The following is a 27,696-nucleotide window of genomic DNA, read 5'->3' as shown; positions in this document are numbered from 1 at the left end:
CCTCAGAACAGTTTGTTTTCGCAAAACAAATACCAGCCAGAGCAGCATATTTAACTGAAACTTATTTGTTTTAACTTATGCCATTTCCAAAGGAGCCTCATCCAAACTCCACTGAAATTGCAGCTGGTCTTTCCAGCGATTTTCATTGGCTTTGAATCAGCCCCATGCTTCTGACTCAGTTAATATACCGTGATGCCAACAGGTTAGTCTGTGCTATTTAAACATGTCCAAAAGAAACACGTCAGTCCAGAGCAGTGTTCAATCCACCACATCCCACACTTGAAGATAGCAATTGGCTTTGTGTTCCCTTTCACACAGCATCCAATGTTATTTTTCTGTTTTATTTCTGCTGACCATCCCTTTGTCCAATACAAGCTTGCCATAATTGCCAGTGTTGTTGCTACGGTGATGGAGCAGAGATAATAACGCTTTAGATTAGGAAAAGGAAACATTGATTAGGTCCATAACTAGATGGGATTTAAAATAAACGTCTCATACTGCCTGGTCAAAGGCCAATAGGAGTCTTTCTATTGATTTGAAGAGACCTTACTGCCCTATGGAGAATATATCAGGGATAAAGTTCATTTCATCAAGAAAAGAATGCCCCTGAGGTGTTCCATGATCTGATGGAAGGGTTGATCCTCAGGCGGTGACCCATACTTGCACAGAAGAGAACCATATGACTCTTGTCCCTTTCCAAATGTGATTTTCACACTGATTTTTCTTCCCACTGAAAGGTAATAATTTTAAGAAAATATCCCAGGACTTTCCAGGGTTGGGAGCAGATGGTAAAACACCCTTTGCTATGGTATAATGCCCTCATTTCAACCTAAGAATGGTTAAAAGATGTTACAACTTAAACCTATCACTGGGGAAGAACTGAATATTACCCATTCTGGGCTCCAACCCAGGGTAATTTTGTAGAGGGAAATTCAGTATTTGGGGAGAAAGGAGAAAACATGTCTTTGGAAAATAGTTTCAAAAATTGTCTCTGAAGTGCTTTGGGAGTTTCAAATGTTGGAGGACACTCCTGGGGAAGGGCACGATAAATGAAGCTTACCACTCGGATTTCTATGTTCCTATGTGGCCCTTATCACCACAGACTCAGACTATCTACTTGTATAGATTAGCCACTTACAGCCAGATCCTGCAACCTTTGCTCACATGAGAAGGGTCCTTCTGTTTACTTCATTGAACTCTTACTATGCAAGCTCTGTCAGATGTGGTACTTCCTACAAGGAGGCACACCCCTGATTTGTGGGAAATGGAACATGCACAGTCACAAGCAATGTGTTTATTAGTCTATTTTGCATGATTGGGTCATTACAGTGTACATTTCTGAGGATATGGCTCTGACTTAAAATTGATCTCTAAGCCATCATGACTATAACCCATGTACACATATACTTGTATATAGAAAGAGATGTGCACACTCATTCAACCCATGGGTTCTCTGGTCCAAAATAACCACTATGATCCTCTCTATAATGGTCTGTCCTCTTGCATAACACAGGCCACAGAACTTCCCCAAAACTAGTGCAGTGTACACACACTCACGCAAAATTCTCCTTCCAATAATGAATGGCAATAGAGCAGTTGATATGACACTATCACATAAGATGTTGACTGAAGGGACTTATGGCTGGTATTTTATAATGCAAGCTATTTCTAGGATAGAGGGTTTGTCAGGGGATACACCCCCAACAGGGGCTGCTGCCCCCCCTTATACTGGCCCACATCTCAGTCCAGGCCTATACCACACCCAAAGTCCCAGCCCCTCTATCAGGTGATATACAGCATCAAAGGCCTAGTCCCTCTCAGGAGCCTCTCCTGGCCCCAGGCCTGGTTATCCAGGGGGGGCCTACATGGTAGGGGGACCCAGGCCCTCCCTCTCCACCGGGTCCCAGCCTAGGGCCCTTTAGGCAGGGTCTATGGCTCCTGCCGGCTCGGCAGGGAATCCGGCCAATACAGGCCAAGCCACACTTTGTATCCCCTGCCCTGGGGTGCTTCCTACCACGCCCTGGTTCCCCTGGGGCCCATTGGCCTCTGAGGCCATACCTGCCAGGACTGTGGGTACGCTTCAGGGTCCAGCACTAGCAGCAACTCTGGGCCCAGCAGCTGCAAAAAAAAAAAAAAACACTACACTGGCCTCCTCTCTCACCCAGCTGTTTGCCTGCCTGCTGGGCTCCCTCTGCCTTTATACCTGGCCTCTGCTGGGAGCATGCCCAGCAGGGCCGAAAGGGCGGGGCCCTCTCCGCCAGCTGGGCCTGGGCTACTCGCTGCCCTGCAGTGCGGGGCCTGTTTGCCCCGTCACAGGGTTGTATGGTATTGTGGTCATAGACAAAGACTAAGCTCTAGGAAGCTGCTAGTTCCTAATCCACATTGGAGCCAACCTTCAAGGCATGATCCTGCCACAGCATACAAAACTTTTTGGGCAGGGGTGGAACAGCAGACATTCAGTGAGAACTGCTGATGTTCAGATACCTTGGGTAATTTTTTTTTAAATAAAGGAAATGCTTATTATCAACTCACTAGGTACTATAAATAATTTGTTGGGTTTTTTTTTTCATTTTTATTTGCATACACATCTTTATCATATTGACTAACAACTAGAGAGCAAAGCAAGTGTCTATGGTTATTGTTAGTGTGATGAATGAAGAAGCCATAAGGTCATGCAGAAGTCAATCAGCCTGGATGCCTTAAGACTCATCTACACTGCACCTGGAACTCGAAGTAAGCTATGCAATTTGAGTTAATTTTGAAATAGAGCACTACTCCGAAATGTCCTCATGGGGTGAGGTTTACAAGGATGTCAGAATAGTGAGCCCATTATATTTCAAAATAACGGGCTTGCTCAAAAGATGTGGAATAGCTATTTTGGGATACCTCAGGTATCCTGAAATAGCTCCACAAAATGTAGACATAGCCTTAGTGACTGGTCACCAGTAATACTCATGGGACTTGGCAGTGGTGGAAATGTGTGTTGTGCACAAATGAATTCTACCTTTCTGAACTCACTGTAACATACCTACCCAACATGGTTCTTCATGATCTTTGCCAAAGAAGTTCAACAACACAATTGCTTCTGCAACCACATCCCTTAAAATATTCCAGGTTCATGCTGCATTGGTTCCTACCCAGGTAAAACTTTCACTGATTTTACTGGGAGTGTTGTCCAAGTCAGACAGCAGTTCAGGTCTTCTTGTTCTTAAAGGTGTGTGTGTGTGTATACACACACACAACTTTGTATTTTACATCAGTAAATTAAATCCACTCATACTACATAATTAGCCTACAGGCGGGTGTAAGACTCAATATTAGGTTTCCTCTTATGTTTGACAATTCACTATAAACAATAGTGTAATCATAAATCTTTAGTAGGTAGCAGGTTTAAAACAAACAAAAGGAAATTTCTCTTCATGCAGCACACAGTCAATCTATGGAACTCCTTGCCAGAGGATGTTGTGAAGACCAGGACTTTAACAGGGTTCAAAAAAGAACTAGATAAATTCATGGAGGATAGGCCTATCAATGGCTATTAGCCAGGATGGATAGGAATGGTGTCCCTAGCTTGTGTTTGTCAGAGGCTGAAAATGGATGACAGGAGAGGGATCACATGAGGATTACATATTCTGTTCACTCCCTCTGGGGCATCTGGCATTTGCCACTGCTGGAAGACAGGATACTGGGCTAGATGGACCTTTGGTCTGACCAGGCTAGCCATTCTTATGTTCTTACGTAATATAAACAGATTATTAAAATAGGGGGCTCTCTTGAGAGATTTTACCATCCACTTCCAGCTACAAGTGTAACTGCCCATATGAAGTCAATAGTCTCCTAATTTTCTTTAAAATTGATTGCAGAATTTGGTGAAACAGACCCTGAGGTGACATTCAGGAAAAAAGTCCTTTGGAAACAAATAAACAAAAAAAAAATGCAAAAACCTGATTGGAGCAAATGAAAAAAGATTTTATTAGAAATACAGTAAAGATAAAAGTCTTTTCAAATAAGAGACAGATTTTGCTATCAGAAGTTTTTTTTTTTTTCTACACACAAGTGCCTAAATCTGGAAACAGTTATCTTAACAAATAGGATACATTTGAATGTGACACAAACTACCAAAATGAAATTATAAAGTTTATTTTCTGTTAAAATATCAAAGTACATTGCTAAATAAAACTGATTGGCCACCTCCTCAGACGATGGAGCTTTACCAGCACTGTACAGAATTACACCAGCTGAGAATCTGCTCGTGTAAGTCTGATAAAAATTCCTGCCCCCACACTATTAGTAACACATTAGGTAATTGAAACTGAATACGTTATTTTAAAAATTAATTCATATTTTACCATTTTTAACAAGTAGGCATGGGTAGTAGACTAGACAGTTTCACTCTCTGGTCTGTTTCAGTTGCTGGTTCATTTATGTTAATACAGTGCTCATGTGCTTGGATTCCCGGCACTAGAAGGGGGGGGAGGTGCTATTTACATTATTTAAAAAATATTTTCATAGAAATATTCTTAGAAACATTTCATTACGGCCAGTTCCTCAGATGGAGTACATTTATATTGCTTTGTTGAAGTCCAGGAAGGGAGTCTGAGGCATATCAGTTGAGGATTTGGCCCTTATACTGTCCTTGGGCCAACTACCAGGAGGCAGTAAGCATCTGCAACTCTCACTGAAGCCTCCTTAAGTTTTGTAACTCTTCTCCTTCCCCCCACCCAAACTCCCTAATCAATTGTAGATCAACAGCTAAATCTGGGGCAAAAAATACTTGGCACGGTCCTTTTAATATTGCCTTCTGCTGATTTTAACAAAGTGCCAAAAACACCTGGAGATCTTTCTATAGACATGCGTGACTCCAGTTTAAAGTCTACATGCGTTGCATGCACATCTTTAAGGGCTGACTTTGGCCCTCTGTCAGAATCATGGCACACTAGCGAGCATCATCAGTTACATGATCAGGAAGGAAGAGGTGGAAATGTCAAGTCTCTCTTTCCCTCAGTGGGCTACAGCTCCCAGTGAAATCTATAGGAGCTATGTGTATGCATGCCAGGCAAAACTGGATCCCACACTGTCAGGCTTCTTTAAGGGAAAACTAGCTACTGATCCCATTCTGGTTGTAGCCACCAGGAGCAGCTGGGCATGAAGAAAATATCTGATAGCGAGTTCTCTTAGTTGCAGTATTAGCAAGAGAGAAATCCTGTGCCGATGATCCCTAGTCTATTCACTTTGGAAAATTTCAGAGAGGGTTCTCTTTGCACAGTGAGTGAAGCTTGGTTGAAAACTGGCTTGCTAAAATATTCTACCTCCTATATAACCAGGGCCCTGGATGCTGCTGAGCTTTGGCTTAATCTGTGTCATTCTCTGTACATCTAGTAACTTGAGGTCAGCACAGTGCTTGTCATTCATAATATATTTGAGCGAAGGATGTGTGTGCATTCCAGTCACCCTCTGCCTATTATTCCCCCAGCTCACTCTCTGTTCCCATTTGTCTGCACATTAGCAACCCAACTTTCTAACATTTATGCAATGTGCTAACCTGGAGACAGTGCCAGGAATACAGGAGTGCAAATGAGCATTAACTGCTGTCAGCGGAGAATCTGGTTTTTGAAGCAGACAGTAATTTGGGAGTTTTGATGTAGCTCAAGCTCATACTCTATCCATAGCCAGTCACTTGAAGCACACTTTAATAGCTGTGCTCAAATGTAGACAGCTTCATGGAATATGGAAGCATTATGTTAACAAACGAAATATGTATTATGCATACCTCCTTAAAAACACAACCTGGAATACATTTAAATGCATTTTAACTGTTTCTTCAGACAAAAGGCATAACAATGGCACATACCAAAGCACTCCCCCAAGCAATACAAACCTTTGTTTTTCTTTACATTGGTATAGACCTAACTTTCAAACTACACATTTGACTTATACAAGTGGATAAAAAGGAGTGTTCACTGGAAACTGTAAGGGGGAGGGGGGAATAAAAATCACTAAGATAATAGTAGTATAGACTTGACACAAGAAAGCTTCAAAATTAATAATTCCAAGATAGCTTGCTATATGTACTATAGTTAAGGTAAGCCTATATTGGTAACAGATACATCTTTTTAAAAATTATCTCAGAAAATGTTAGCTAAATATACAGTTCTAGCCTGATAAAACTGTCAGAAATCTTTGATTAACAGAGTAAAAACTTGGGCTATTCTCATGCTTTATGGTACAGGAAGATGCAGGACCAGATTCTTGATTTCACTAGATTTATGCTGATTTACCCTAACTGGCAGTCTGGCCTACACATCTTATTTCGTGCTCTCTCGCTCTCCCTCTCTCTTTATATATAATATAAGTATTACAGGAAACCATAGCACACATATTGATAATAGTGTTCTGTCTCCTTAAGGAGGTTTTTCAACTTCATGCTTAAAGAGCACTTTATTGTTGTTCCTCAGTGTCTCCCTTGATTACCCCCTTACCCACACCCTTTACTAATATCTAAAAACATTTCCCAGACATAAGTATGTGTGGGTGTGTGGAGGGAGTGTAGGAAAATTTCTAAGGGATCTGACATCCCAGACTTAAATATAGAATATCTGCATAGTGGCTTCTAACACACAAATATAATGGTTTCTGATTTTAGAAGCCCCAAGGAAACATCATACAATTTAGCAGACACAGTAGGTGAAATAGTTAGTCCTAGTACTTAACTACAGTTTCCAGAGCTCTTCTGTAGCTCTATGTTTTAGGCAAAGCTCCAAGAAGCTGCCTACGCAGAGCTAGATGGAGCTGGCAAGGCGCAGATGGTGGTCACGTGAAGGCACAGTCAAAGAGTGGGCTTGCTTACAATGTCTGTATGTCTCGGCTGCTGTGTTCCTCAGCTGTCACGCAGAGCCAAATCGCAGCAGGTCCCCTTCCTCCCAAGTCTTGTTTCATTTAGTACAAGTGGAGGAGGAGGAGGATTGTGCAAATCTCAGTGTTTTATGGCTTATAAGAAACAGTCACTGCCTTGGCTCATTGTCAGTTTTAGAATGTGACATTTTCCTAAAAGTTATGCTATGCATCTTAGTTCCTTTTTCATTGCCCTTATTATAACTCCAATATTTGCATAACACAACAGCAAAATACTTCAAACCCAGAGCAAAGCTGATTTTTGTATATGTTATGCATGCAACATCCCTGTTTACGTGTGTTCCGGGGACTACTTGTATGACTAAGGGACCAAAAAACCAGTCCCCTGCCTTAGCTGAAAAAGTCCGACAGACTTTAATAGAAAATGAAGGTCTTAAGCCTGGCAATAGAATGCAGTGGTGAATTATAGCCCACCGATATAGTTCTAGAAGGTGGTCTGAAACAGTCAATGAAAGGTTCTCATTCTCCATGAAATTCTCATTTACACTAAGGCCCCATTAGCAATGTAAAGTGGCTATAAAGTGAGTGCAAATGTAATTTCTGCTCTCTAAGGCCCTTTTATATGTCCAGAACAATTGAAAGTGGAAATAGTGAAAATGGGAATTGGGTCTAAATTTTGACAGTAGATTATATAAACCCCTTTCTCAGTTCCTATGCAACCAGGTTGATTTAATCACTATTCAGTTCTAGTGGGCTTTTTCAGAGGATTCATTTCCAGGCCTGACTTTTTTTTCCCCCTTCTAATTTTTTGCAAGAACTTTAGGATCCAATCCTCATTCCATTAAAGTCCAGGTGAATTTTTGCTTTCCCTTTGCTTTCACTGGAGCAGGAGTGGGCACATTCTGAAAGCTCTGAGGGTACATCTACACAGCACTGTGACTTGAAATAAGATACACCATTTGAGCTATGCAAATTACATATCTTATTTCAATGCTATTTTGAATAGCTTATTTCATCATTTGGTGCTGTGTACACAGCGCCACATTTCTAAATGAAGTGCTATTCCAAAACATCCCTTATACCTCATAGAATGAGGTTTACAGGGACATCGGAATAGCGAGCCTGAAATAATGGGCTTGCTGTGAAAACACGGGATAGCTATTTCAGGATTTTTTGAGAGAGCAAAAATTAAAGCTCTTTATGTAAAGTCCTCAGAATGTCATGTCTGGAACAAAATGCATATTTTTTTTCAATACATGCATTGTATTTTCTGTCGCCACCCTCAGATCTTTCACAGCAAATGTGTGTTATGCCTCATCATTATGAAAGATTCAATAGTGCCGAAGGGTGACAACCTATTTAAATCACTGGATTGGTGGCTGGAACCCTCTATGCAATGCACCCCTTCCCCGCATGAGGGAGAAGACACTGGGTGCAAGATCTAACCGATGGCAATGAACAAAGAATGAAAAACAAGGGATTGGGTTAAAGGTCAAAGGATTAAAAGAGACAGATCTATAGAGTGAACATTTAGCCATAGCTGAAATACAGCACAGGCAGCAGCAGATCAAACTTCCCCAATCTGCCCTGCCCCTCAGCCTGTGCAGTAGGAGGGTTGGTCAGTCTCCCTGTCTATTCAGTCCTTGGCTTTGCCACCGATAGTGCTGGTGATACCAAAGGGTGCTGGCTTTAATGGCAGCCACCCACATTCTTTGAGCTATCCCCTTAAAACAGTTTAACAAAACCCTTTTCACAAATCTAAAATAATTCAGTTACATGCACCACCAACACGACTTCTTTGGCAAATAAAATCGCCTGGATGTTGGGTAAGACACCCATCTGGATAAAGGCATTTTTTGAACAAAATTTGTAAAAGGCTTATATTTCCCACCAGAAATTGCAAACATTTTCAAAAGTGCCCAAATGCACAAGACTGAGATTACTCAATGCCTAAGTCCTTTTTCAAAATGGGATTTTTAGACACTTTGAAAATGTTACCCCACAGCTGGAGTGAAACAGCCCAAAGAGGGCGTTGTCTAGACTGCTGCAAGGCACCATCTTCTGGGTGTCCAGGGGTCCTCCATTTTGAGGGGTGATCCCTGCACTTTTTTCTGTCTTTGGCCGGTGGCTGGAAAGTAGAAAGGTTACTTCCACATGTCCCTCGCCGTTGGGAAGTTAAATATTCCATGGATCCACATACAATGGCTGTTCAGATATAAGGATCAAGCAACTCCCACTGACATCAATAAAATACTTTCCACTGACATCATGGAGAGATGCATTGGTCCCCAAAATGGCGGCAATGGACCCGAAATCAATCCTTTTAATTGAATTCCACTGTACCGGGCTTCTTTCCAAGGCTGTCATTACCTCAGTTTATTTGAAGGCCATTTCGGAGTCAGATTTGCTGCTTGGCTAGCATTAACTATGCAGGTAAATTGCTGCAGGTGCAAAACTGTACCCACAAGCACTTGTGCCTGCAGATCAGCAAGCCCAAAAAGGGAAACCAGGTTGAGGCTGGTCTCAAAATTTACACGTGGAGGAGGGGGGTAACTTTTTTTAATAAGTAGTTAAGGCCCTGATGCCCTGATGTCATTTAATAAGTAGTTACGGCCCTGATGTCATTTAGACACCTAGTGTACATCTCCACTGAATGGCTATTTTGGGAGAATGGAAGTATCCTGAAATAGCTACGCCACGTCTACATAAGCTGCCCATTATTTTGAAATATTTTTTGAAATACGGGTGCACTATTTCAACATCCCAGTAAACCTTGTTGCATGAGGGATAAGGGATGGTTCAAAATAGCACGTTATTTTGAATAATTGCTGTGCAGATGCGCCAAATTTCAAAATAAGCTATTTCGAAATAGTTTTGAAATAAGATATGCAATTCATGTAGCGCAAATTACATATCTCATTTTGAGTTTAGGGTGCTGTGTTTCAATAGATTTTACTGATTTCAATAGAAGGTAGGCACCTAAATACATTTTCAGGTCTCAGCCTATGTGACTTAGGAGCCTTAATCACATTTTCAAATGTGACATAAGCACAAGCACTTAAGCCTCATTGCAAGTCAAGGGGACTTAATACTACTATGTGCCTAAATCATTTTTTAAATTGGGACCAAAGCACATAAGTCACGTAAGCACTTTTGAAAATGCTATTTCTTATGTTTAATTGCTTTAACCTTAAGCGAGTTATTGTCCTTTCCCTTCCTACAGAAGCTGCTGTACAGTTTTGCTCGTATACAATGGCTATTTTATTTCACCCAAGAGATGGAGTCACTTCTGTTGGGATGAGGGAATCTCTAGATACACAGAACCAGACTCTTTACTGCCTTGTCCCTGATCCTTGCTGCAGCTGTACAAATAAATGTCTGCAAAGTACTACCAAAGCGGAAGTCTTTGTTCACTCACACAAGTTTTAGATTCACTTCACAGAGGTGCAAATGACTGTATGTCTGAGCACACCAGTGGAGAATCAGTCCCATAACCTGTAAAGCACTTTCGGATCCTAACCTTCAGGCTACAAACCACTGTTTAATTGCAGTTGGTGATGAATGATTATCTTCACCACTACTCATTAGGAAATCATTATCTCTTGTATTCATAGATTATATTCTTAGGATCCTGGCACAACCTTCTGGGGGCAGGGGCCTTTCTATATATGCAGTGATCTATCTCTCAAGGTTCTTGGCCCACATCCATCCCTGCTGCAACTCTATTGTTCTCCCAGCAAGAACACCAAGAAAGAATTTGGCCTGCTGCACTTTGAGGAAAATGAAACTGTTATTACAGTCTTGTTGATACAGGATTTCCAGAAGTGACTAGCTACTTGGGAGCTTCAGTTTTAGGTGTCCAACTTGAGAGATGTTACCTTTGTCTTATTTTCAAAGGGCATGTCTACACAGCACAGTAAAAGTCAAATTAAGCTACACAACTTCAGCTACGTCAATTGCGTAGCTGAAGTCGAAATAGCTTAACTCGGCTTTTGACGCTGTCTACTCAGCAGAAAGCCCAAAGGAGAACACTCTTCCTTCAACTTCCCTTGCTACTTGTGAAATGAGGGTAACAGGAGTTGGAGTAAGAAGTCCTCCAGCTTGACAGTATTTTGAAATAGTGGCTTGCTGTGTAGACATGCTCTTTGTTGTTTCAGAATAACTTCAGTTACTCCGAAATAATGCTGTTGTACAGCTATGGCCAAAGTGTACTGAGCACCACTCCTGGAAAAGTAGGCCCCTTTAGGGATCTCATCAGGGCCTCTTGAAAACCTTGACTAGAGTTGATACTGTTACCAGCAGGAGATTCTCATTTCTTGCTGGTCTTAGCCAGCATTTGAAAGGTGTCGCTTGCCCTCACTGCTCACACATGTACAGTAAATCCCAGTAATGTACAGTATCCAAGAGCACAACTCCCTAAGCATGACTAGAATCATTTCACTTCAACAGTCCAGATCCTCACCTGATGTAAATCAGTGTAGCTCCCCAGAGGTCAATGGAATAGATAGAGAGACACCAACCAAGGATCTGGTCCATTGTTTGCTACTATTTATAGCTCAGCGGAGGATTCCCAATAAAGGATCAGAACTGCTTTTGTCCATGCCTATTAAAGATGCTCCTTGAGGAATATTTGTGCAGCCACATCTTTAGAATTTTTGTGATACATTTAGCTCTTCCCACCAGGGCCCTTGGCAACAGCGGCCATAACATTTGCTCTTAGAAATGACTGGAAAATATAAATATAAAATGTGTGACTGTTTTCTTCTTTGTCAAAAATCGTTAAGCACTCATCTATTTGCAGTGTCTACAGTGGTAATAGCCTGACATTTCTTATTCATTCCCTACAAAATAAGCCAAAAAACACCCTTCCCCCGTTATACTTTCTGTTGCTGGATTTCAGTACCAGTTAATGAGTGTAACCGAACACCCACGAAAAAGACCTGGTATCTGTGTTTCCACATCACAAAGCATGCCAACAAACACACAATAGCTGTGATCAGATTAAGAACCATCTGCAGTAGCAGATACAGATTAAAAGTACCAGTGACATTAGAGCAGTCAGATACATCCTGGTAAACGAAGGTCCTACTGAGGGGATCTGAAGTGTCCAGTTTGCACTGGCAAGACTCGAGGACGGTATCACAGGTAAACTGTGTAATCTGGGAATAACGATGGGCAACAAAAGCCACTGCCAGAATGCAGACAATCAGACCCAGGGTGCTCAGGAGAAAGTACATCAGCTGAAATAAAGCAAAAAAGAAAAAAAACACACAATCTTTTCCAGATCCAAAGAGAACAGGGCATCCACAACCAAAGCATGCACACAGATTTTTCTAGTGAAAGCTTTTGTTTGAGGTACAGTTTATACATTTCATGCTCACATGTTGCAATAAACATGTAATTCTGGGTTGGTGAGGCCTGTAGGTGCTAAAAGCAGTTGCAAGTACCTCAGCCCTCCAAAGGCATATTTTATTTATTTCACACAAGGGTTGGAATCTAATTTTCAGAACAGACCTGTTAAAATGAATATCAAGGAGTGTAACTTTTTATAAGAAGAGTATATTTAATGGATATGGGTGCACTTTTGTGGTATTGTTTGTGCCACTTTGACTAGAGTTGTAATAGCTTGATTGGGTAGATTGGTATGGCTCTACTGAAGTCAATGGGGCCACAGCGATTTATACCAGCTGAGGTGCTAGCATCAAATATTTAATGTTAAGCTGTAGCACTTACAGAAGTGCTGTCATTATGTCATTGACATAAAGGATCTCTTAAAATTACAGGAACAAGTTTGTGCATGGATTTGCTCATGGCTGTGTTTTGCACATACAAAAAACTCAAGACTCCGGCAGGCATATTGGACAGTTAGATGTCTAATAGCCTGGATGTGGATTACAAGCATACTTTGCTTGAACTCATCTGAGGTTCCATGTGGAAAATAATGATCACTACAAATCAGGCAAACACATTTATAGGGATAAATTTATGCCTCACATTGAGACCCCTTTGGAAACCTCTGTTATCCTGGGCCAGGAAGGTGAAGATTCCAAAGACACAGAAGGAAGTTAAGGCCCCATTACTTTCGAAGGCTGCCACTTGCATGAAATAAGAAAAATAGAGTACTTTTTTTAGTCCCAGAAGGATATTAATTATTTGGGGTCTGGTATGAAACCTGCACCATGTGGATGGAATTCTGACATCATTGTGAGATCATTCAGAGCCCGAGTCACTTCAGGTAGCAGAAGTGAAGCTTTTGATTATTATCAAGCTTGGAATTATCTGACATTTGAATTCTGGATTTGGCAATTTTTGTATCGCATTCACTTACCTTTTGTAAATATATATTAAAACATAACTCTGTGCATAGTGCCAATAGCATTTCTGGTTCTGCTCCGCAAATATGGAGACATTTAGGGTATGTCTACACTTGCACCCTATTTCGAGAAAGGGATGCAAATGAAGACATTCAAAATTGCAAATGAAGCCGGGATTTAAATATCCCATGCTTCATTTGCATAATTGCATTATGGTACTATTTCGAAATAGCGCTATTTCGAAATAACAGACGCTGTTAAGATGCGGTAATTTTGAGAGAAAACCCTTCTCTCAAAATAACTGATAACTCTTATTCCTCATACAATGATGTTTATCAGTTATTTTGAGAGAAGGGTTTTCTCTCAAAATTACCGCATCTTAACAGCGTCTGTTATTTCGAAATAGCGTGATTTCGAAATAGCGCTATAACGTGATTATGCAAATGAAGCATGGGATATTTAAATCCCAGTTTCATTTGCAATTTCAAATGTCTTCATTTGCATCACTCTCTCAAAAGAGGGTGCAAGTGTAGACACACCCTTATTTCTCTTGGCCTCTTACCTATCTGCCAGCAAAATGATTTGATTGCGAATTTGTTATTTTAAATAAGGAGGCTTTTTTAAATCTCTGCACCACAAGCAAACTACCAATACATAAGCATTTTTTATGACCTTGAAGCTCCAGATATGTAATGTTTTTATAAAATCCACTCCATATTTGGCTTTGATTCGCACTGTAGGTCTATCTTCCCATACATCTGTCAGTGTGGGAAAAAATAATAGGGCTTATAGGTGACATCAAGTCAGTATATCCCTTCTGCTCCCCAAAATAACCAAATATAATTAAATCTTCCATTTAGAAGCCATAGCTTCTAATAAGTTTAATGACTCCTGAAGCTTTAAACTTAGGGACATTTTAAATGAAGGTTTTTATTAAATTTAATTACATTCCCCTTTTCATGGTAAAGGCCCACAGTAAAGGTATAGATTTGAAATGAGGGCAGCTTCTATTAAAAACTGCATGGTTAAGGGGTAGCTGCTAATTCAGAGCAGTCTCTAAACAAAGATGTGTGGTAATTTATGAGCAAGTGATAGTATTTCAAAAGATGACACAAACATTTATAAAGGGAAAAACATGCTGGCAACAGATAAATGCATTAATGTTGTTGTTCAATTTTTCTCTGTTAATCTGTAGCAACCTCACAGAACAGAAAGGACTGGAAAGTAGAACATGACCTCATTACATGAATTTTTACACCTGTATGTTCCACAGGTCTGCTTTTGAACTGATTGGCATGGTATGCAGATATAATCACCTACAGAAAGTGTAAAATGGCATCAAATCAATAATCTAGGGAGTTCATCCTGTATGCTCACGTGTATTTAAGTATTTAGTTTGGTGTACGGTATGCAAAATGATGCCATATATGAAGGAAATCTAAGGTTTCCTTTCAGATGCAAAACTACCCAGGCAGCCCCTGCAGCAATCAGCTGAGACTCACGGTCATATGGGAGCATTTAGCAATTGACAAATAGCTATTATCCTCACACTGTGTTTACAGAGGAATTTCCTCTGCCATCAGATGGAAATGAACACATTTCTAAATATCAAAGGTGAGTCAAAAGAAAATGCTGCCTGGGAAGGAGCACAAGGCAGTGAGTGCAGAGATCCCATCAGCAGACTAATCACATGGCAGACCCAGAGGCAACTCCAAAATTGCAAATAAAACTGCTTAGGGAGCTCTGCCAGGGGGCCACAATTTGTCCCTGCAGAAATGTTTTTCATGGCTTGAGACATGTGATTGTCATCAAAATAGAAAGAGAAAGCGAGGAATGGGGGAAGTAACAGATGATGATTAGGTACAGTGAATGGCAGGTCACATGCATCCTCCTTTGGGTTCATCATGTAGGAAAAGAAAAGATTGTAAAATATTTACTGATAAGAAAAATATATTTTTGTTACACATCAGGGAAATAAACAATTCAGCTAAGATGCCTTGTGTCCTGTATGGGAAAGTCTATAATATTAAGGATTAAATTAACCAGACTCCGCAGAAAGTACTCTAAAACCTGTAGAATGAAAGAGAGGAACCTGTTTAAGAGTTAAATCAACTTGGACCTTAATCCCACGAAGAGAAATGGGGAGGAAAAAGCCACCCTTTTCACCAGGGTAAGTGCTATCTGGTGCAGGTGAGTGGATGTATCTCTGCCTTCTTTGCAAATCTTCCCCTTGATTTTATTCACTTTCCTTTTCCATTTAATTATTTCACTCATTATTCCACACAACATAACATGAAGAGCCTTAGAAAGAAAAGTAACCTGGAGAAATGCTGCTGCACTGGAAAAACAAAGTTTAGTGCACTTCACGTGATATTCATCCACACACAGGGTCAATGAACTCCACAAGTACCACTTTAGTGCTGTTTTAACAATTTAAATGGAACATTAGTGGTGCATTATCCTTGTCCTGCTCCTATGTATATGGAGGGATTTTATCCTTGGAACTGTAATACCTGACAAAACATGAAGTCAGGCTACATGCTTTAGATGAATTTACTATATATCCTTGCTATGTGGGTGGGCATCCTCCCCAAGCCTTCTAACTTGCATATGCACATGCCGTCAGCAGCTACTTTTCTGGTAAGGGGGTGAACTCGATCATAAATGCCAGAAAGAAATACAATAAAGTTCTATTTATCAGCACTTCTTTAATATGAAATTCTCTCATCCTCATAACTGTGATGCCTTCCCTTACCCAATAACCCCCTCGTTTTCAGAACCCTTGATTTCATTTATCCAAATGTCCTTGACATTCCCAAAACACTGCAGATAAAATGGGCTCTCACCCAATAATAAAGTATCTATCACATCTTGATCTAGAATTCCCTTTTTATACAGACTGCAAATATGTATGCAGGGTATTAGCATACATCCTTCTAAGCATTTGTTTGATTTCTAGCCTACCAAACTAAGGGTTAAAATCTTGCAAATTTCAAAGTGCAATCTGGCTTCTTCTATGTGGGAATTATCCTGCACAGCAGTTTCTAATGTTTTTAATATGGAAAGGCAAAACAAAAATTACACTGTACCTTTATGGCAAACTGGCAACATGTCTTCTCCTCAGGCTGATATGAAACACAAAGCATAACCATCCCCACTAAGGCCACCACACAGACCTGCAAAGGAAGACATTTAAAGGGATAATGTCAAGATAAAGGTCTTTTTTTCCCCCAAACCAATGTCCTATCTGTATTGCCAGTACCTACATTTTAAAATGTGCTTTAATAGCCTAGCTGTAGTACGTACATGGCCCAATAGCACCTCACAATTTTACCACTTCCCTCGGTGGGTAGGGGGCTATTCACACGACACTCCTGTGATGTAGGGTAGTACTATTGTGTCCATTTTACAGATGGGACAGGAGGGACAGAGAGGTTAAGTGACTTAATTAAGGTCACAGAAGAAGTCTCTGAATAAACAGGTCTCACAAGTCCAAAGCTAGAACTCTAACCACTGGGAAATGCTGCTCCTTTAAAACGTAGCCCGTGGTTTTCAAAATTTGAAAGCTTAAAGTTAGCCTCCCTCAATCCATAATAAGGCCTCTAAATGAATGGCCTGACTGTCAGAGGTGTTGCGCACTCACCTCTCCGGCTAGAATCAATAGGAGCCGCTTAGCTCAGGATTTCTGAAAATCAGGACAATTATTTAGCTGGGTAAATATTTAGGGCCTAACTTCAGGCGCTAAGGTTTAGAAACCTGGTCCACAATTTATATTGCTCCATTTATGCTTCCTCTTTACATTTTGCACTTCATTCAGCTAAATTGTAAAATTTAATCCAACAGAACAATTGTAACCCAAAAAATGTGCCAGAGACTCCATTAAGCCTACCACGGGCTTGGAGGTTTCCTTGTAAAAATCAAAAGTAAGTGCTCTGATACTCGATGGATAGAAACTTTTGGGATGGAATTCTGGGTAACCCTGTGTAGCTAGAAAAGAGAGCACACAGGAGCCAGGCAAAGTTCTGCCTTTACTACTTTCAAAATGTGATGTAGGCCAGATATGTGCCCAATGACAACTCCATAGCCATAACTGGGGTAGACAGGAGAGTTGGGACCTAGCTGTCACCATGATCCTTGTACCTCTGCTAAGAGCTAGCATGTACAGATGAGCTTGTTTCTGAAGCATCAGCTGCTAATTGCACTCGCTGATGTTCCATGAGCCATTATACCTTATTTGCCCTTAATAGGCAGAAAAACCTTCAGTTACTTGCTATGCTCCACTCCCTTTTCTAGAGCTCTTCCCAGGAGACAGATTATAATCTTTTGTTTAGGGGCTTGTCTGTGGACAGAAGTTGCTCCCATCTCATTTAAAATTGATTTTAAACTAATTTGATTAATTCATGTGGTCTTTCAGTGTCTCTAGCCACTAGGTCCTCTTTGGGCTCTTTGTCCTGGGACTACTATGACATGTACCCTTTGGCCAACACATTCCATATGACCCAATCATCTCAGTTGATACGCTCTCAGCTTTTCAGTGAGGGGGCCTATGTGAATCATGGCTAATACTGTTCATTGTTGCAGCCAATCAAGTCTTATCTTAGCCAAAGTCCATGCAAGTACTTATTTTTGCAGTGATAAGTTCTTTTCTCTACCTCGGGGGGGGGGGGGGGGGTCAGCATTCAGAATAGACAAAGTGGCTAGGATAATTATGATGTTACATACTTTGCTCGTTAGTGTACTTGGCATATTCTTACTACACAGAGAGTTCCCCCCATTTATACAAAACCATCTTCATCTGGCTTCTAACATCCACAACCACATCCCCATTGTGGCACAACGCTAACTGAGGTATTGAAATTGCTGCACAGACTCTATATCATCTAGCTTTATTTGCTCCTTGTTGTCCCCTGGAAACACTGCATGTGTTCCATTCTTTGTCAGCTGATGCTGAAGCCATTGTCTTCTAATGCAGCCTTCCATAGTTCAAGCCCCCTTTATAGTTTGTATGCATCTTCATGGTACAAAAGGTCATTGGCAAAAAGCATGGTGCTGGGAACCTCTCCCAAGTCTTCTGCATCCAGGCGTCCATTAAAATCACAAATAGGAATGTGTTTAATGCAGTTCCTATCCCTACCCTGAATGACGTATTGTAAGCACAGCTGCTTCTCACTACTGTTGTGCTACCCTTGTATGTGTCCATGATTGTCTGACTGTATGTCTCTGGCAGTTTACATGACAGAAGGCATCACTATAGCAGTTCTCTAGAAAGTGTCCTAAACCTCCTTTAAACTCACAATACTAAGTGCAATTTTTGTTACATTTCTCCTGCCATAGTCAGACTGCAAATCTTGTGTCCATCATTGACAAACCCAAACTGGTTGTTGCTTACTTGACACTCTAGCTAGCAGCACTGCTCCTGATTTCGTCTCTCAGTTCTTTCCACCCATTTCAATCCTGCAACTCATTCACTTGATGGGTCAGTAATGATTACATTCTGGAACATCTCCTTTTATATTTGAAGATGGGAACCAATGTGCTCTTCTTCCACTCACTGGGCATTCTTTCAGGATGGAGAATTAAGCAAAACAAGTTCACCCTCACTTCCTCATGGCCTAATGCTTTAAGTGTCTCAATTGGGGTGCTGTCCGATCCCACTGCCTTCCCCTCTTCCTTCATAATTAGCACTGTCTGAGACTCCAATGCGGTGATACATTATATATTATATGTTCCCCCTCGATAGTTTCTACGGGTTCTGGTACTGGTCTTCCACCAACATTCTTTCATTTTCATCTCTGACCAACTTCACAGCTCCCAAGTCCTCTGTTTTTCTTCAACTAAACTTGGTAAATCTATATATTCCCTTTCCCCCTTTCTTCATTAGTAATTCTGCATATAAAGCTTTAAATCAGGGGTGGGGAACCTAAGGCTCAGGGGGCCAGATGTGACCCCTGGCTTGCCAGATCCAGCCCTCCTCCCCCAAGCATTGGGGAGCCTGTGCTGGTGCTCCAGCCCCCTGTCACCTTCCCACAGTGCTGGAGCACAGGAAATCTAGCCTAGGCCTCCAGGTTCTGGTGTGAGAGGGGAATCTGGGGAGTGGGCCACATTAGTGAGGGTTTGTTTTTCTTTTCGGCTTCCCCCTTGTGTGCAGCCTCCGACAGATTTTTCTGTGGGTCAGCGGCGCCCAACACAAAAAGGCCCCCCACCCCTGCTTTAAATGCCTGACCTTTAGCTTCTCCAGCCAGTGTTTTTGGCATTTTCTTTACCAGCTTGTATTTCTCAGAACCTTCTACCATCCTTATTTTCTGACTGTTTAAATCACTTCTCTTTTCCTGCCTCCTACACTTTATCCTACACACACTATCACAGCTCCCTGCCAAGAAGTTTCCTTTTTTCCATCTGGCCACAGGCAGCTTATGAACTTTCTGTGATATGTTTGGACATTTTTCCCTAAACCTCATCAGTCTGATTATGTCCAATCTCTGCAGAGTCTTGTCTTTATATCTCCAACTAACTTCTCTATCCGGGAGCTTCTGCCACTTTATTCTGTCTCCCATATCTCATCTTTTGTCCCCCACTGGCCTTTTGACTCAGAAGTCCAGTAGAAGCAAATCTATGTTACTCCTCAATCATTTTACAGGTTCCCATGTGTTTTAGATCTCTTCCACATGTCTGGAAGTAATTACTCCGGAACCTATTGAAATAGCTCTCCTACCTAGTCAAATGCTTCTCCTTCTTTATAAAGCATCTATGGGCAATAATCAGGGCATAGACTCTGGCTAATTCCAAGATTTTCTACCAACTTCATTTCTGGTTCCAAAGCTTGTTCTCTATGACAATCATAATAGCCCTCACTGTGTTCTCACATTGCTGCTGTGATGTGCTCTGATCATCAAGTATCTGGAATTCCTCAACTGCATGACTTGTGTATGTATCTGCATGTAACATTATTAATACTTCCGCTTGGATTATTCCATCTTGATCTTGATACTGAGCCATGATGCATTATGTTGTAACTCTCCTGATGTTCATGGATTTCAGCCCCTTTCTTTTTGTCCTTCATACACAAGCAATATGCACTCTCCTTCTTTTCAACACCCTACGTATTTCTCTATATTTGCCAGTCATTGTCCTCCCATTCAGGGGGAGTTCATTGGCTCGTTTCTTTGGCCATGTGCACCCAGAATTTGGTAACCCTTTCCCATTTTTCACAGCTGTCAGGCAAAGCAGTCATATATCACCTTTTCTCAGCCTTTTGGCTAAAATCAAGGGTTTAATGATAGTCAGCAATATTTCCAATTTGCCTTAATAGCATGAGAAAGAGAAGGGACTTTTAAACTTTTCAAAATGTGGACTACACCATCTTAGCCAACAGTGCATCTCTCTACCTGTTTGTGATTGCTTTTCAGCCCCATGGAAATGACAGTACCTGTAATTGCTTATGCAGGAGAGTAATAGGAAAGTATTTATGTACCGTCACTGTCTTTATTAGCAGTATTATTTATTTGCAGTAGCACTTACCACATGCTAAGCACTTTTCAGACACTTACAAAGGACAGTCCTTGCTCAAGGCTCAGAATCTAGTGCAACAAAGTATTCTCTTTTTTCAATGGAATTATTACACTGTCTGCTTTTGCTCTTCAGGGTGGGCTCAGCAGTATGAGGCAATCAGCATTCCTCTGAGGTGATTAACGTCCTCATCTTCAATATGACTTCAGTGGGAGCACTTAGCACCTCACTGGACAGCTCACCTAACCCTAACTCTGCAGGATCCAAATGTAGAACTATGTGACCAGCCAGATCTCCGTGCCCCGCCCCCCCGATTGTGCTCTACAAAACCTTGTAACAATGGCTCTTGCCCTTTCCAGACTACTGTACCCCTTTTCCAGTGTCTGATTTGTCTTCTGTACCCCCAAGTTTTACTTCACCTAAAAACTTCTTTCTTACAAAAGCAGACATGAAAAACCTATCACAGCACACTATTACTGAGAAATGGCTGACACTCATTTTTACATTCTGATCATAAAATAAATCAATTGGAATATAACTATTGTACTTACATCCAGTGTATATATAGAACAGTATGAGCAAGTCATTGTCTGTATGAGATTTTAGTTTGTACTGACTTTGCAAGAGCTTTTTATGCAGCCTTTTGTACAACTAGGCAAATATCTGGATGAGTTGATGTACCCCCTGGAAGACCTCTATGTACCCCCAGGGGTACACATACCCTGGTTGAAACATCACTGCTCTATAGAACAAATACAGATTGTGAAAATATTCCATGGTACTCACACATTAATCATATCAGTGAATGAAAGCAGGGGAAAAGATAAGATTTTTAGAAGCTTTACAGCTGCCTAGTAGACTAACCACAGAATGAAAATTGTACTTCTAATGCTGCCCTGTGTTCTTCATACATTCATATTGCAGTTCTGATGTCCCAAAGTTAACCTTTTTACCTCTGATGTTCATTGCAGCCTGTGTGCTAAGGAAGAATACAGCTAGGGTTGCCAGGTACTTTCACAAAAAATCCCGAACATGGCGGGGAAAAAAACCCCACCACACACACAAAAAATCAGGGGACCAAAGTCACTGAGCCAAAAAAAAAAAATCCACATGCTCCCTGCTCCCCCCACCCCCGCCCCTGCCAGATGTGGCAGAGGAATAATGTCCCTAATGGCCTTCTGTACGAAAAAAACAGAAAATACCAGACATTTTATATGTCTGGTATTTTCTGCTTTTTTTTTTTTTTACTGGACAGGGGCCACAAATACTGGACTGTCCAGGTGAAAACCGGAACCTGGCAACCCTAAGTACAGTCCCATCCCTGGCATGTCAACGTTCAAACCCCACCGTTGTGTGCCTCAGCACAGAGGATGGAGTGGCCACCAGTACATATGGGATTAACAGTCTCAACTGCAATAACTGTACCTTTTAGTTCTAGAGAAACTTCATCTTCAGTAATCATATTGTTAAGAGCTTGACCTAAGGGCTATTGAATTAAATGGGATTCTCTCCATTGACTTCCAATCAGGTCCCAACAGACTGAATGACTTCAGGTGATCGAACATTTCTTCTCCTACCTTCCAAATAAATGTTTAAAATAATCTGATTCTGAAACCTTTGAATAAGAAATGTTCTATGTTCATTTATGACATTCCTGTACCTTTGGTTGGAGCTTCTCAGAGGTAAATCTGCAATCCCATCTTGTGACTTCCTTTAACCTTCTCATTCAAAGTCTTGTTTGGCTTGGAGAGGCCTATTTCAGCTCTCTGCATCCTTGTTTTTGTTCGTTTTGATCAAGATTGATGGGGGTGAGGGGAAGCCAAACCCACTGATGAGCAAGCAGTGGGACTATGACACAGCAGAACAAGGTTCTCTCTCATCTTTCAATCTAGCAGGACCACGCATATGCAAAAGTTCTAATTGCCAAGACGAAAATGGGGCAGGAGGGCTGAGACAATTCACAAGCTACCCTTGCCTATCAGGGTGGGTGTTATGGCCCCAACTTCCGTCCCCAACCTTGCCCACAGGCCCACACAGGAGGTCAGCTCCCCTGCCTTGCATGATCTTACATCAGGTCTGCATGGCTGCACAATGGATGGTATCTGTGACCAGGACCATGAAGGGATCAAGTCTGAGAGTGAAGAGAAGGAATTGTTATAGACCCTGCCTAGTTTAGGGTTTTTTTAAAAAAATCTCATAGCAGTTAATCTTTTCATGTGTACGTGTTTAAACAGCACCACGTATCATGGCGTTTAGCACCTTTGAAAATATGTTGGCTGAATGTGGTTAACTCTGGTTGGTTATACAAGACCAATTATAGTTTTTTAAAAGGTGTTAAATCCTGCCTACTCTAGGTGCAGAGTGGTAGTCCTGATTTGCCTTACCGGCAGCACCACTGATTATGAAAAATGGATGAATGTTAAGAATCCGAAGACATGGCTATGCTATGGAGAAGATCAACCCTCCAGAGGTTGATTTTCTAGTGTTCGATTTAGTGGATCTAGTGTAGACCCCCAAATCAAATGCTGGGGTAGGCACCGCTGGATCCTGTACTCCTCATTCTGTGCTCCCGTCGGCCTCCCACAGTTTAGACCAATGGTCTCCAACCTTTGTAAGCACAAGATCACTTTCTGAATTTAAGGGCAACCCAAGATTTACCTCAAACCCAAATACCCTTGTCCCACCTCCTTTGTGCCCCAACCCTGCTCACTTTATCCTTCCTCTCTCCCTCATCCTCCCTCACTTTCACCAGGCTGGGTCAGTGGGTTGGAGTCCAGGCTCTAGTCTTGGATTAAGGGATTTGGAGTGTGAGGGGCTCTGAGCTGAGCTTGAGGCAGGCAGTTGGGGTGTCAGAGGGGGCTCTAGGTGCAGGCTCTGGAGGGTGTTTGGATGCAGGGGTGCTCAGGGCTAGGATGGTGCTTGGGGTGTAGGAGAGGTTCACGACTGGGGAAGGGTTTCGGGACGTGGGCTCCAACTGGACACTACTTACTTCTGGCTGCTCCTGGGTGGTGGTGCAGTGGGGCTAAGGCAGGCTCAGCCCTACCCTGGCACTGCACCACTCCCAAAAACAGCCAGCAAACTCCATCCCAAGTCCTGTTGTGCCCCCTGCCCTGCTCAGTGGAGATAGAATACCGGGTGGGAGAGGGGGCACCTTGTTCAGCAAGCAGGAGGCTCCCAGAGGAAGGGGGGGAGACAGCTCCAAGGCAAAGGGCAGGAGATGGGCAGCAGAAGGGGGAGGGGCAGCTGAAGTGCCAGCCTTAATAGCCTCTTGGCCAGACTGGTCAGGATCACCTGTCAGAAGCTCCAAAACCTATCCCAATCTCCTGGTTGGTAACCACCGGTTTAGACGCTGCAGTAGCTCGGCTAAAGGAAAACTGAATCCAGCTCTGCATTTTGCATAGCTGGACAGCAAACCTTAAGCTGAGCTGCCTGATCTAGTGTAGACCAGGCCTTAGTTCCCAGTCCTCCTCCTCCCCCACTCAAATCAATGAGAAAACCCATATCGACTACAATGGGGACAGGACTGGGCTCTAAGGTAGTAATTTCTCTTTAATCCTATGTGTTTATTTGTGGGGGGAAGGATTCTCTATGCTTTCCCAGTGAAACTGGATTGGGGGTTTTTGCTTTCTCTGAACTAGACCCTCAGCACATAAATTAACATAGTTTCAGGGAAGTCAATGGAACTGCATTGGCCTACCCCAGCTGTGGAGCCAGACCTCTGTTATTAAGTTCACAGCCTGTTTTTCCCATCCATTGTCACAATGCTATTGTGTTTGTATATTTTTTCCCCAATTCAGACAACCTCCTGCAGTGTTGGAAATCCAAATCCGAGAATTTGTAAAATGGTATTGAATGAAACCATTCCTGTCCCTGCTATAATGGGAAAACATACTACCAACTATTCTTTCACCATTTTCTTTTTAGGACAGTATTTCTGAGTATACAGCAGTTTCCCTCCAGAACCTGTGTGAAGTAACAGATGTACCCATACAGTTTTACTTCATGTAATTTCTGTCAGACATGGTTAAGTAGTTTTGCCCGATAACATTTCTAAAGAAAGCAGCAGTGTTATTTACTCCTTTCCATGTCATGCGTATTTATGTTTTGGTCCTATGACTTGCACACAGACTCCAATTTATTTGTTTTCTTTTTATTGCTGACAGCAATAATTGACAGAGTTTTCAGGGGGGAAACAACCACTTTTCTTGGCATAATGGTTCAAATCTGCACTCACTTATGTGGGTGTAAATTTGATTATATCAGCCACCACTGCTACTACTGTAAGATTATATCCGTTCTAGTGCAACTGAGAGAAAAACCAGGCTCTGGTTCTATTTGACAGGATAGCTAATGATAAGTTAGGATTCTCTTACAGTAAATCAAACTCTAAACAAATAGGAGCTCTTCCAAATACCATTAGGTCAGTTGCAAAACACCTACTGACTTTAATAGTAGCGGGATCTGGCTCATCTTCAGAAATCTTTCAATAGGAAGAAGTATCATTCAAAATAATTTTCATCCTGCATATACTCTGTAGGATTCCTCTGGGATTTAAACAACATACTTACAGCCCACTCTGTTAGCCTCGTTTAGCACAGACACTATGGCTGCGTCTACACTGGCATAATTTTGCACAAATACTTTTAACTGAAAAGTTTTTCCACTAAAAGTATTTGCGCAAGAGAGCGTCTACGCTGGCATGTGCTTTTGCGCAAAAGATGTGCACAAAAGCATCCGTGCCAGTGTAGACACTCTCTTGCGCAAGAAAGTTCTGATGGCCATTTTAGCCATCAGGTTTTCTTGCGCAAGAAATTAACGTTGCTGTCTACACTGGCCTCTTGCGCAAGAATACTTGCACAAGAGGGCTTATCCCTGAGCAGGAGCGTCAGAATATTTGCGCAAGAAGCACTGATTTTGTACATTACAATGTCAGTGTTCTTGCACAAATACTTGCGGCCAGTGTAGACAGGCGGCAAGATTTTGCGCAAAATCGTCCGCTTTTGCGCAAAATCTTGCCAGTGTAGACCCAGCCTACAATTGACAAGTTTTTTCTCCTCTCCCTCTCCCCTCTTTTTCTGCTTTAAATTTTTGGGGTTTCTGTGCCCCTCTGTGCCTCTTGATCCACTCATCATCTGAAGAAGTGGGTTGTGCCCACGAAAACTCATGATACTATCCATATTTTTTGTTAGCCTCTGAGGGTAAGTCTACACAGCAACATTATTTCAAAATAATGTTGAAATACTGTCAAGCTGGAAGACTGCTTACTCTGATTCCTGGAACCCTCATTGTATGAGGAGTAAGGGAAGTTGGAGGAAGAGTGCTCTATTTTGAAATAAGTGCTGTGTAGATGCTCCCAATTTTGAAATAAGCTATTTGAAATAAGCTACAAATTGACGTAGCTAAATTTGCACAGCTTATTTCATGGTAAGCTTTGGTGTGTAGATGCACCCGAAGGTGCTACAGGACCATTAGTTGTTTTCTAAATTATACTAGAGGATAGTTGGAGATGCTAAGTTATAAAGGATTACATCATGTCAGGATTCAGGCAGGATACGAGTAGGATATTTTAGAGGGCCTAAGTTGGTTTTTTTTTTAACAATAGTTCATTCTTTCTATTAATTGAAGGCATGAAGAACAGAGAGCTGTCAAACACCTGATGTTGATTGTTTGTGCCAGAGTGATGGTAAACAGAATACCTCCTGCCCAAACAGAGTATTAGATTATTGGGGGTTACAACAAATATCTAATTTACATTTAAATTTTTAAAAAATAGATTCTTTGGCTATGTCTACACTACGAGTTTTTGCCGCAAAAAATATGCTAATGAGGGACTCATTTGCATGAGTCATGATCTCATTTGCATATTTTCTGCCAATCAGTTTTTGCGCTAGGAGTTTTTGCGCAAAAACAAGCAGTTTTTCTTTTTGTGCAAAACCCCCTTTTTCCACAAGACCCTTATGCCCCTAAAAAAGAGGTATATCAGTCTTGTGGGAAAAGGGGGTTTTTCACAAAAAGAAAACATCCACACTGCTTGTTTTTCTGCAAAAACACCTTGTGCAAAAAATGGATCCGCAGAAAATATGCAAATAAGATCGCAACTCATGCAAATTTGTCCCTCATTAGCATTTTTTGCCAAGAAAACTCGTAGTGTAAACATAGCCTCTATGAAGCAAACTGGAGTATTGAACAGTTAGAGAGAAAGAGCTGTTACATGCTTTGTATGTTTTTAGAAGATTAGTTTTGCATTATATCGATGAAGTTCAATAGAACAAACAGCCTAAATATTCTTAAAGACTCCTTTAGAGACTATATTCTAGCGGGGCTATTATGAATGCTGCCAATGTTGATTATAAAATAGTATAAGGCAATCCTACACTCCAAGGTTCAATAGCCATTGTATTATCCCTGCATGAAACATAGGCTTCCCATGTCTTATTGGTTAAATATATAAAATACAGTAGCTTTAGCACTTGGTTGTCATCAATCAATATGCATTTGTTACACAAATAAAATCAATTCTGTAAGAGTTATGGAATGGAGTTACAAGAACTGATCTAATTATCTGACTAACTAGGAATAAGCATGTCAACCCTGTGCACATTTCAATCTGAGTTTCTTTCATGTTCCTATTTCAGAATTTGCTGGGAGAGTTAACACACCCCTCATTGAAGAGATGGTGGCATGAAGCGGATCCGAAGAAGGAATTTAAATTTAGAAAAATACCGCCTAGAAAAAAACCTGGATGTGATACAGATGTACTTAGAAAGGTTACAGGGTTAATATTGGTTACTATATCCTCTGACATAACAAACTGTTCACTGAAAACAAATCTTTACTAGAGCTGGCTGAAAAATTTTAAATATATATATGTGTAGGAAATGCCAATGTTCTTTCCATCTAAGCAGGTTTCAAAATGGATCTGTTTTAATTGTTTTTATTGTATTTTAAATCAAAGTTTTTAAACAAACCACTATCAAAATGGTTTTGAAACTGTGTACCGAAAACAGGTATGGATCCTATCACC

The 27,696-nt window shown here is 41.3% G+C and overlaps 1 protein-coding gene across 2 annotated transcripts in view; it reads right to left on the bottom strand.

Annotated features, from left to right (window-relative positions):
* Positions 1-3,939: 3,939 nt before the first annotated feature.
* The window catches only part of SSPN (sarcospan), a 42,210-nt gene continuing 18,453 nt past the window's right edge, over positions 3,940-27,696 (bottom strand). For both annotated transcript variants that reach the window (XM_075898837.2, XM_089769816.1), the window contains exons 2-3: positions 16,256-16,342; positions 3,940-12,092 (exon numbers count right to left, since the gene is read on the bottom strand). In XM_075898837.2, coding sequence (XP_075754952.1) covers positions 11,727-12,092; positions 16,256-16,318 — 429 coding nt within the window. In that variant the 5' untranslated portion in view covers positions 16,319-16,342 and the 3' untranslated portion in view covers positions 3,940-11,726. The remainder of the gene's footprint in view (positions 12,093-16,255; positions 16,343-27,696) is intronic.

This window comes from Pelodiscus sinensis, chromosome 1 (genome assembly GCF_052426305.1).
Source record: "Pelodiscus sinensis isolate ZL-2025 chromosome 1, ASM5242630v1, whole genome shotgun sequence".
Lineage (NCBI taxonomy): Eukaryota > Metazoa > Chordata > Testudines > Trionychidae > Pelodiscus > Pelodiscus sinensis.
Note: the sequence above shows the minus strand (reverse complement) of the source record. Positions and strands in the feature narration are given on the sequence as shown.